This window comes from Oryzias latipes, chromosome 23 (assembly GCF_002234675.1).
Source record: "Oryzias latipes chromosome 23, ASM223467v1".
NCBI classification, from domain to species: Eukaryota; Metazoa; Chordata; class Actinopteri; order Beloniformes; family Adrianichthyidae; genus Oryzias; species Oryzias latipes.
In genome coordinates this window covers 8,967,227-8,979,567 of record NC_019881.2, presented here as the reverse complement: position 1 = coordinate 8,979,567, position 12,341 = coordinate 8,967,227, and the positions used below count along the sequence as shown (strand labels likewise).

General features: G+C 41.0%; 1 protein-coding gene across 2 annotated transcripts in view; it reads left to right on the top strand.

The window, feature by feature from the left end:
• The window catches only part of mkln1 (muskelin 1), a 28,592-nt gene that overhangs the window by 8,388 nt on the left and 7,863 nt on the right, over positions 1–12,341 (top strand). The window contains exons 6-12 of one of the 2 annotated variants that reach the window (XM_023952619.1): positions 1,494–1,686; positions 1,822–1,899; positions 2,126–2,191; positions 3,788–3,900; positions 4,034–4,246; positions 7,368–7,589; positions 7,665–7,794. In XM_023952619.1, coding sequence (XP_023808387.1) covers positions 1,494–1,686; positions 1,822–1,899; positions 2,126–2,191; positions 3,788–3,900; positions 4,034–4,246; positions 7,368–7,589; positions 7,665–7,794 — 1,015 coding nt within the window. Of the gene's footprint in view, positions 1–1,493; positions 1,687–1,821; positions 1,939–2,125; positions 2,192–3,787; positions 3,901–4,033; positions 4,247–7,367; positions 7,590–7,664; positions 7,795–12,341 lie in introns of both variants that reach the window. The other variant, XM_023952618.1, reaches the window with a different exon arrangement.

Genomic DNA, 12,341 nt, shown 5'->3' with positions numbered 1-12,341 from the left:
TCTGTTCAAACGGTACCTTGTCGTTTATAACATTCAGGCACAGCACTGGCAGCATTGCAGTCTAACACAAGATCTTCAGGTGTTTAGGGCCGCAATGACTTTAGCGAGATCATGGTACTTCAGGGCAATCACCCACTGGCGCCCCCACAGTCATGAAAGGGTGCAGCATATCATGCTCTGAGTGTTTATATACCGTGGGTACAGAACGGATTCAGAACCCTTTGAAAGTGTTGCTCTTTGAATCATTACAACCATTTGCCAAAATCAGGAAAGTTTGATACTCCAGTAATGTTCACGGAGTGAACCATCTTAACAGAAAAAAAGAGCTGTTGAAATCTCTGGAAATTCACAAAAAAAAGTAAAACTGAAAAATCCCATTGCCACAACAGCCTTTGCTGTGTTTCATACTGAACTCACAGGCTGTTTTATTCTGATCTTCCTTGAGATGATTCTATATCTTCATTGAAGTCCAGCTGTGTTTAATCAAACCGGCTGGACTTGCTGTCTATAGAAGACCTCCCAGCTCGCTGTGGTTGCAATTGAAGGAAAGATGAACGCGGCTAAGTACAGAGATATGTTGGAAGAAAACCACTCCAAGAGTGAACAGGACCTTCGACTGAAGGTTTGACTTCCAACAAAATATTGGCCCAAAGCACAAAGGAGGGGCTTAAGAACAAATCTGTGACTGTTCTTGACTGATCCAGCCAAACCCTTACCTATTCCTAATTGAGCATCTCTGGAGGGACCGGAAAACGGCTGTGCACCAACATTCACAATCCAACCTGAGGGAGCTGGAGAGGATCTGTAAGGAAGAATGGCAGTGGATCCCCAAATCCAGCTGTGACAAATGTGTTGTATCATTTCCATGAAGACTGGTGGCTGTACCAGCTCAAAATGATGCATCTATTCAATACTGAGCAAAGGCTCTGAATACTTGTGACCATGGGATTTTTTCTTTTTTGTAAATATGCAGGAATTTCTACACCTCAGATTTTTTCTTCATCATTGAGAAAAAAATAATTTTCCTGATTTTGGCAAATGGCTGTAATGATACAAAGGGTGACACTGGGCTCTGAATACTTTCCCTCACTAGATACTTTTACTTTTTAGTGGATTTTTTTTAAAAATCAATAAGATTGATCAAACTCCTATAAGATAGTGTGGGTCTGTCAAAGCAAACATACATGACAAATTACAACGTTGAGACATGAGGTCCAGACAGTCTCATTGTTTTTCCTTCAGGGTTAAGGTAGGGTTGACCTGTGCAAACACTTTTCTGACTGCAGGGAGGGAGCTTCATCTCAGTTTCAACTTGACAAGCAGTCAAATTGTTTTATTTGTTTGTACAATGGTGTCAGTCATGTAAAAACTGGAGCTGAATTTTTATGGCAGTTTGCTGTTGCATTTGTTTACTCGCTCGTTTGTCAGAAGCTGGGGTCATCCAGGATCTCAGAAAAACATGTGGGTCACCAAACCTTGTTCTGTTTTTGCAGTACAGAGAACAGGAAGCGATCCGCCTCTGCCTGAAACACTTCCGACAGCATAACTACACCGAGGCCTTTGAGTCTCTGCAGAAGAAGACTCGGATAGCGCTGGAGCACCCCATGCTGACCCACCTCCACGACCGCCTGGTGCTGCAGGGGGATTTTGATGCTTGTGAGGAGTTCATAGACAAAGCTGTCAAAGGTATTGGGCACAGATTTTGAATGCTGTTCATTTCCAAATGTTATTACATTTGCAGATGACTACATAGACCTGTGAGTTGTTTTTTCCCTAGTTTCCATTTGTGTGCCACAACTTTTGATCTTGTTTCCTTGCTAGATGGTTTGTTTAACCAGTATATCAGCCAGCAGGAGTACAAGCCCAGGTGGAGTCAGATCATCCCCAAATGTAACAAAGGTACAAGCAGCCAAGAAATCAGCAGAGACGACGTAAACAGTGAGACTGCTTATTTACACAGCAAAGATTCTGTCATTGACACATTTCTCTGTTCACTTTGCAACTAAACTCACTCCATTTCTACCCCCTCCCTTCCATCTGTCATCATTACTGTGCACTCTTTCCACACCTCCCTTCTCCATTCATTCCCCTCATGTTTGTGTCCCCCCTCCTCTCTTCTTTTCAGGTGATGGCGAAGACAACAGGCCAGGAATGAGGGGGGGGCACCAAATGGTCATTGATGTGCAGACTGGTAAGACTTATGCAGCCAGAGTTATGTCTTTACACAAACTCCATATGCAAAGCTGTACTGCTGTTTAGTCTCCAGACTTCCTTCTTTAAAAGAGGTCGTCTCTTAGTGCGCGTGTCACAGTCTGTGACGATGTGCATGTGTAACAGTGTGAGTGAGTTTATTTCTGGTACCAGGTCTGGTTTTCTGAGTTTTTCCAAGACAAATGTATTTCTATGTCATTATGACCTGTATAATTTGGAAAAAGGACAGCAGTCCAATAAATGGCCCTTTTGACACACAGACCTGTTCCCACCGTGTTTGTCGGAATCCCAGAAATGACGCATTCTTCGTCTTTATTCAGCAGATTATTGTCCAGTAAACCCCCCCCTGACTGAATAATCCACTTTGTTGAAAATTCATCCTCATACTCAAACAAATGAAGCTACAAGTTGTTTGTTGTAACAAACTGCTTCCACTGTTGCTTGTATAAAAATGAGAACCAAATCTGCTGCACTTTACAGACGAAGAGACACTTCAAGAGTGTCTAGATTTATCTAAGAAGTTGCTTCTTTAAAGCAGCAAAGCAGACACACGACGCACCTAGTTGACTTTTGATGGAGAGCCCCCTCCCCCGCAGAGATAGTCATTTTAGGGTTAGCAGCCACAGTCCGATTCAGAATTGATTCATTTAGATTTCGGACATGTATCAATTTAGATCTTTAACTTGTGGATGCTGTTTGCTTTAAAAAAAAAAAAGAAATGATCTTATTTATAAAAAAAATTAGAAAGCAATCATAATAGTAATAGAGTCATTACTGCCGGGACCGCTTTTTGGAGATCTTTTCTAAACCCACAGCAATAACTTTTCCAAATTTTCTAGTTACATGTTCTTTTTTGTTTTTTAAATCAAAGTTAGCATCTTTGGTGGTCATGATAGGTTAAATAAAGCTTTAGTTCAGAGAGAAAGTTCACTTCTAGCTTGTTTTTAGCCAGATGAGGAAGCAAAAGTTTGTTTTAAAGAAGCTAGCTTAGTGATATAAAACATTTAAGCTATGTGATCGGAACTTCTTTTTTAGGTGTGCATTATCACTGTGAATGATCACTTTTTAATCCACACCCAGCAGCCAATCAGAATCAAGTATTCACCCGGAAACAGGTATAAATTTAGATAATTAGGGACTGTTCTGGGTTTATTTATCCACGATGCTTGGAGCCTGCTGATGAAATCCACCGTGAAGGCTCTGAGGTCGTTTAAATAATCACAGTGGTCTTCTGTTTGCCTGTGCACCACAGCTTCCTCTTTCTAGACCATGAAAGAATGGAATAAATGCTACAAGTGTTAAAAGTTGCTGCAATCAAAGCAGTTCATTTCAGTTTGGATCCAAAGGGAACTTTTTTATGTCTGAGATTGTTTTACTGGATTTCCCATGTAACCATGCATTGAATTAACAGATACTTTATACTCAAACACTTAAAAGTTTACATTTGCCAACGTTTTCATGCAATCGGTCTTTCCAAAAATTTTTTTAAAACAGGCCGATCAGTAAATGTTCTGGTTTCCTCACGTTTTGAGGGTTCTGCAGGTATGCAGGTTTCTAAACAATGTTTGTCCTGCAGAAACGGTGTATCTGTTTGGGGGCTGGGATGGCACTCAGGATCTGGCAGACTTCTGGGCTTACAGTGTTCTGGAGAACCAGTGGGCCTGCATCTCCAGGGACACAGAAAAAGAAGTAAGAAGGAAGTCAAAAAAAAAAAAAAAAGAAGCTCGTGATTAATTATTTCCTCCGGGGACTCTGCTTAACTTTGGCAGTTGAATGTTATTGTTGGTTTTCTAAAAGAGCTTGTCTTCTTTGTTCCAATCAGAGTGGTCCAAGTGCTCGCTCATGCCACAAGATGTGCATCGACTCACAGAGACGGCAGATCTACACTCTGGGCCGTTACCTGGACTCCAGCGTCAGGAACAGCAAGTCTTTGAAGAGTGACTTTTATCGTTACGACATTGACGCCAACACCTGGACGCTGCTTAGCGAGGACACTTCAGCAGACGGGGGACCGAAGCTGGTGTTCGACCATCAGGTACAGGCAGTGCCCGCCGTCCAGCACCTTTCCTGCTTATTGGCTGAAACATGATCTGATCTGAACAGACAGTTTGAAGTCTAATGAAGAAAAAATAATATATTGTCACATCAGAGAGACTCGTTACTAATCAGTCAGTCAGAAAACAAAGAATTCCATTTACCAAATCCAAATTAGGACAATAAGAAGAGATGTCTGCCTGAAGGTGCTGAAGTACAGATCTCAACATGACCAGACTGACATCCCTGAGAGATCAAAGCTTTTGTCTTCTTTCATATGTGAGTAAAACACATATAGTTGGGCCTTTTATTACACAGGATTTGATTATTTTTTTCCTTCACCCAGTGCTTCAGACCGTGCTGTTGTTAATAAAGTTACATTTTAATTCCCTTGTGTATAATTTCAACAATTTATTTAGAGCTTTGGCTTAGGTAAAAAAAAGTTGATCATGACATCAGTCGTCTTTTACTCAGTGGTTACTCACATCTTATTCCAGATCAGAAAAGACTTGGCCATGAAAATGTTCTTATTTCCTGACAAAACCGTTTTTTTTAGTCCCCCTAACAGTCTGAGTGTGAAAAGGTGGCTTCATGGATCCACTTATAAACTAGAAAAACATCCAAAATAATCCAGTCACTTTATCTGTGCTTTTTTCTGTGGCTGAGAAGACTGTTGGCAGGAAGCTTCTCATGGGTTGATGAAATCAATTAATCAATCGGATTCAATCCAAGCTTAATAAATTAATAATCAATCCATAAACGTAAAGATTGATCTTTTATGCGTTTCCTTTTACCGTGACCTAATGCATAACCGCAGTAAAGCCAAAATCTATTAGCTTGATGCTAACGTATAATGGAATTTCCCATAGGACGGCTAATGCTAACACTCCTTTGACCTAAATGAACTGCTTTATATAATCACAGGCATGAATTTTCCAAACTCTTTTTTTTTTTAGGAAACATTTTTTTAAAGTACCGTAACCATTTGTGGGTAGAGCACCGTTTTTTACTCAAATCTTTTGGAATTAAGCTATAGCGAGAGCTCCACCTAGTGGCCATACTAAAACGTAGGTTTCTTTACAATCTGCACATTTTTGTTGGAGCTTCTCCGTTTGAGAAACCATGTAATGCTGCATGTTGTTAACAATCAATTGGTTTATTATTTCACGAATACATTTACTGTATATGTACTGTATCAGATCAATACAAGACGACCTGGTTACAGACAACATGGCGGGAAGACATCATTAGCCGGAACCGGGGTCTACGTTCACCCCAACCCAAATTTCTGTGGGAATATACTTTTATTTTGTTACTTTTTTTGTTCCAAATCATAATAATAATTTAACTGGCGACCCCAAGATTTACTGTTGTTTTTCCAGCTTTAAGCGTTAAAACTTTAGCACTGTAGATGTCTCTGTCAAAGCCCGCTTTGCTCTGAACGTAACTCCGTACGTGAATCAGCTGATCAGCTTTGCATCTGTAAGCAACAATTCAAAGCGAATTTTTGCAAATTGCTTATAAAGTGTTACATACCGGCGCAAAGCCGCTTTCCTCCGCAGTTACACTGTTTAATGTTGATAAGTTAAAAAGTTACGGTGAAGGAATGTAAACACTGGTGCTAAAGCTCCGGTGGGTTTACAAATCTAAACACATTTACTTATACACTTTTTGAAAGGAATAAAACAAATACCGTTTTTGCCCTGTTTTAATCTCACGTTGCACTCTGAACCATAAAGTCACATGATAGTTTTTAATAAACGGGGCTACAATTTTGAAAACTTGTAGCATTTCAGATTCCAGCAAATGATGTTTTGCCGCCATTCTGGACCTGCTGCCATCTTGGACTTGAGACCAGGTCCCCCTCGATTAATATGAATATCTTCAAAACATATATAGATTAATATTGTATTTCTATAAAAATATGTCTAAATGTGTAAACCATTTAAATTCAAAATTGAATCAAATTGTGGATCGAAACAATCAAAAATGAATCGATCCGGGTTCTGGCGAATCAAATCGATTCTGGGAATTATTGGTGATACTCAGCCCTACTCATCAATTGACAATATTACTGTTGCTGTTACATCATTATGTTGAATAGGATCTGTATGCTAAATAGTTTGTAAAAAATAAAAGAGCATTACTGTTTAGTAGAGGTGCAACAACTAACCAATTAATCGAGGAATTGATTTCAATTCCTCTGATCCAACCAGGTCGATCTGATCTGTCTGAGGCAAGTTGTTAATGGTATTGACTTAAACCATTAAAAAATGACTTTGAAATTAGATGAATCAAAAATGGATATTGGAAAATACCATTTGGATTGAGGTACAGTAGGTTTATTTGAATATAAGGTAAATACAACCGTTGCATCACAGCGGACAACACACACGTCATGCAGCAAAAACTGATCAGTCCATCAATCCAGTCCAATGTGTGGAAACACTTTGAATATAGCAAAAACATGTGACCAGACTGTGTGCTAGAATGTTCTAATAATGTTCCCTTTGCACTCTTTGGATGTGGAAAACAACAGTGGGCTGAACTTTAGGAAACTAAAATGTGGATGGATTTGACATCCATTCTTGTTTATTTGTTTGTTTGTTTACACTTCATTATCTTATAAGAAATACATGAAATCTGGAAATTTCCCCTGCACTGTTAGTACCCAGGTATTTCTCTTTGAGTCACATTGGTTGACGTTTGGCTAAAGATGTCCTATTTCCATTTTAGGTCAGTCAATTGTTCATTGTTCAGAACGACTATGACTACTAAATCGACTATGAATCGTGTCATCAATTGCAGAATATGATAAGAATAGAATCGTTGTTATCATATTCACTAGTTTTAGTGTCTCCAGAGTATTAAGGTCGGATTAGGCAGCCAGAAAAAAGCAGAAGACACTCCTACAGTATTCTGAAGTACTTTATGACAGGAGTGTTATTTTCTCAGCATTTTCTCTTCGCTTTGAGGTGTAATTTCATCTTACTGTGTTGAGTTCCAGAGTTTTTTTTCTTCTGCTGAAGTTTCCAGAACAGGCAAAGGAAAACTGTTTATAAAGCTTTCAATTTGGGATGTTGTTGCTACAGTTGTTGACAGTTTGTTTACTCTTGCTGCAGATGTGCATGGACTCAGAGAAGCACATGATCTATACGTTTGGTGGTCGTATCCTCACGTGTAACGGCAGCGTGGAGGACAGCCGCACGTCAGAGCCACAGTTCAGTGGCCTGTACGCCTTCCAGTGCCAGGTGGGGTCGTGGAGCCTGCTGAGGGAAGACTCCTGCAACGCTGGCCCAGAGGATATTCAGTCTCGCATTGGACACTGCATGCTCTTCCACACTGTAAGTCTGCACAGAATCGACCTTGTATCAGAACATTTTCACAAAAGACTCATTTAGGATCATCTTTTACTGCAGAGAAACCGCTGCCTCTATGTCTTTGGAGGTCAGAGGTCTAAGACTTACCTCAATGATTTCTTCAGTTATGATGTGGACGGAGACCACGTCGAGATCATTTCTGATGGCACCAAGAAGGACTCTGGCATGGGTAAGAACTAGCTCCTATTACTAACACTGCCTTAAGAAATAATGACTTAGAAAACTGAAAATGATCAATCATTATTTTATTCTTCTAGTTGGCAAAAAAACTACTTTATGTTAGTTTTCATTGTAATTTATTGGTATTTATAGTATAGGTTTAGCTAGGTCGGAATTTGACAAATAGACAAATATTTCAAGGAAAATCTCAAGAAAGTGATTTGAAATCAGATAGATGAACTATTTTGACAGCAACACAGCCTTATTAAATTCAGCAAACAGTTGGAATTTTTTAAAGCTTTGCGTCATTTATGTTGAAATTAGCGCATTTTAAAACTGTCTGTAGGTTTTATAAAAGGATGAGAACAAGGGCAAATTTAAATTACCTCCCTGCAGCTTCTACCTACCCCTACATTTAGCCCTCAAAGCGAAGAGATATGGAAAAACATTGTTGGAGGTTACTACCGAAAAATAATTCAATCAATAGATAATATTCAATGTAACTTGATCTGAAACATTAACACAGCAGCACCAATATATTTAAAGGTTTTAGTCTGAAGAAATAGGTAAAAACATTGCGCTGAATTTATTTCTAAATGATGGATAGTTTATTTATGATCTCAAAAGTGCAGCTGTTTTCCTGCATAACCTGCTGTCTTTATGTCAAATAGTGACACCAACTAAACAACAGGCAGACAAAGAATACATTGATGGAAAATAAAGACACATCATCGAAATGTCTACAATAATTGATGATCCAGGTGTCGCGCAAAAGAGGCTGCTCGCGTGCACGTCCCACCTCGCAGCCTGGGCCCACTACCCCCCCCCCCCCCTTTGATGCAGAGAAAGGGGCAGCTGCAGGGACGGCAGTTCACAGTTTCAGGCTGTTACAAACTCTGTGATATAACGGATAAGCCGTTAACCGCTACTACTGCACGCCCCCCCTGGCATCGCATCCGGGGGCGCGCCCCACTATTTGAGAAGACTTACAGTAAATCTTTTATAGTATACTATATCCCAGTCTGCCTCGGCAGTGTGTCTGCGTTTCGCCCACCAAAACAAACAACATCCAAACTTTTGCAAAGATGGATGTGCACATTGTGAATATAAAAGGAAATCGTTAAGCTGATCACCGCTAGCTCCACTGAGAAAGTGTGTTTGTGTGTGTTAGCTTGGGGGCGGGACTGGCAGCGCAGACTCTTCCTGGAAGGGGCTGTTCTCACTGGCCTACATCAGCTCGTAACCCGCTCGTTCTCAGAGAGCAGGTTTTTTGAGGAATAATCAGAGATGCGTGAACATAGCAAAATACCACTTTGGGGATGTATTTTGTGAGGAATGAACATTATAATACACTTAAAAGCTCAAAAAGTTGATTTTGCATGGTATAGGCCCTTTAATGAGTTGACATAAAAAGCTGGATTTGTGTTTAGAGTCGGTTCATACCTGGATTTTCTGTGAACCTCGAAGATCTGAATACAGAGTAATAAAGGACAGGAGATCTAAGCTGAAACCTGCCCATCTGTTTGGACCACCAATAACCAACCTGTCAAATCATAATCAGCGTTTCTTTCTTCTTTTTAAAGGTTTTTCTTAAAACTTGATTTTAACTCTATCAATACTAAATCAATGAAGCTTGTTTAGGAGAAAATCCTGGTTTTTGTGGTTGTCATTTTGACAGAACCTGATTTCATTTTGATGTCAAAGTATTGAAAGGATCCAACACTAGTACTCTGTAAGTTTTTGTAAAAGCTAAATGTATCCACAGGCAAGAAACAGCTGACAGCAGCAGGCTGTGAAGTGAACTTTGAGATCCACTGTGAGTCCATGGAAAACACCTTCAGGAAATGCACCGCTGTCTTAGTCTGCAGCTGTCTGTCAGCTGGAGCACAGCTTTGTGCCTGAGCCTCACAGCTCTGCAGATGGTGTAAAGGGGCTGAAATCCCTTTGAAGGTTGGTTTAGTCAGTGGTGGACTGAAAATAAGGTATTCTGGAAAAAACGAGCCTCTTTAGAGGAAGACAATTCGGACATTTCCTTTCATCTGTCATTCCTGATGAGTTTTATCTTAGTGTTGTCTCGATGTGAAAGGTGTCAAAGCTTTTGTATTTTATTGAAAACAGTTGGTTCTTAATGAATGCAGGTCCATACATTCTATTTATAGAACCCTTTTTAAAAGTAACTCAGACAAAAAATCAGCAAAGCAAAGTGAAGCAGATGACTGAACAGCAAAAGGGGCCTTTAAAGACACTGCAGTCAGCTGTGAGGGCTGGATGGGTGCGGGGTTGGATGGATGCAGGGCTGGATGTGTGCAGGGCTGGATGGACGCAGGGCTGGATGGACGCAGGGCTGGATGGACGCAGGGCTGGATGGACGCAGGGCTGGATGGACGCAGGGCTGGATGTGTGCAGGGCTGGATGTGTGCAGGGCTGGATGTGTGCAGGGCTGGATGTGTGCAGGGCTGGATGTGTGCAGGGCTGGATGTGTGCAGGGCTGGATGTGTGCAGGGCTGGATGTGTGCAGGGCTGGATGTGTGCAGGGCTGGATGTGTGCAGGGCTGGATGTGTGCAGGGCTGGATGTGTGCAGGGCTGGATGGACGCAGGGCTGGATGGACGCAGGGCTGGATGGACGCAGGGCTGGATGGACGCAGGGCTGGATGGACGCAGGGCTGGATGGACGCAGGGCTGGATGGACGCAGGGCTGGATGGACGCAGGGCTGGATGGACGCAGGGCTGGATGGACGCAGGGCTGGATGTGTGCAGGGCTGGATGTGTGCAGGGCTGGATGTGTGCAGGGCTGGATGTGTGCAGGGCTGGATGGGCGCAGGGCTGGATGGGCGCAGGGCTGGATGGACGCAGGGCTGGATGGGCGCAGGGCTGGATGGACGCAGGGCTGGATGGGCGCAGGGCTGGATGGGCGCAGGGCTGGATGGGCGCAGGGCTGTGTGCTGTCATCGTTGTGCTGCATGACGCACAAGCTTTCTCATGTGGAGATGGAGATACTGTTATGGGACATACATTTACAACCCTCCCTAACTGGCATTGTTTCACCTTTATCTCATGACAATAATGCATCTTCTCTGAGGCCTTTTTTTAAATTATTCTTGGAGGAATTGTGTAGTCTTCTGTTTTTCTTATTTGTCTCTTCAAATCCTAATTTTCTATCTGAAAAGGTTCCAGTAACATTTAGACTTCAGATGCCGTTTAGGAAATGGGAAACATGGGGCCTCAGTGTAACTGGAACTCATCTCAGTCTAAGATACTCTGGATGAAATGAAAATAAAGAAAAGGAAAGCAGGGATTCATTGGCGAGTGATAACAGAGAGAAAGACCAGAATGTGTTTTGGCAGCAAGAACCCAGCAAGTTCAAACAGGAGAAGGGCTTTCAGGTCTGCTGATGTCGGCCGGACCCTTTTCTTCTTTTCTCTGGACTCTTTCAGGACTTGTTACTGAGGAAAAAATGTGCTTCAGTGGGATCCTTATACCAATTTTCCTGTTTTATGATCATTTTTAAACTTGTTAGATGACCTCCTTTGACAGTAAGATTTAGTTTTTTTTTCCATTATTGGGTTTGTTTTAAGTGGGTCTAAAATGAATCTTTCCCTTTTTTATTGTTTAATATTTTTGTTGGTCTACATCAGATCCTCCTATAGAACCCATCACATTCTTAAATGTCCGTGGTGTTCCTGAGAAAGTCCAGCCTTAGATTGACTTTGTGGTGTCCTGTCCCGGACTCACGGTTCTGTTTTTGACTGGAGCTTCGACAGTCAGAGGAGAAGAAGATTTAGACCTTATTTGTATGAAACGTTATTTGTTCTTCTCATTCTCATCTTTACAATATTATCCGACAGAATATAGGGGCCACCTGAAAAAGAAATAAATGTACGAGAATAAAGTCGCAGAATTATGAGCGAAGAAGTCAGTACTTTAAAAAAATTAAGTTATAATTTTATAAGTGGAGAATTTACGAGATTAAAGTAAGAAATGTATGAGTCAACAGGCTGTTTACTAAAAGAAATGGAGTTTTAGTGTGAGAGACGTGGAGCTCATAATAAACAGTTACTTCAGCTTTGTTTTTACAAATAAGGTAACAGTCAACGTTGTATCATCATGAGAATCTGCAGGAAACCCTTCAAAAGAAGATTCTTGACTTCCGGCGGGTGCGTTGTTTACGCCGTCAGCAGTACAGAGCTCAAAATGCATTATGGGACATGGATTCTTATGATGAACTAAAGCCTTACGGCATCACCATACATGGCTGCATTGATGGAGTTAGTTAGCATTGTAATGTAGATGGAGGCTTCCACAACCAACTTTATTTCCAAATAACATGGCTCTTACCTGGAAAACTAAGACGTTTTTCATACTTTACGACTTTAATCTTGTAATTTCGTGTAATTTTTTTCTGTCATGGTTGCCCTAATACTCAGTTGGATTATTATGACAGCATTATCAAAGCTGTCTTTATTATTAATGTTTGTTTTTTCTACTTTATGTCAAGCATGTTGATTGATGCACAAAAAGGCTTAGCAGTAATAAAAATATGATTATTGGAATGTGTT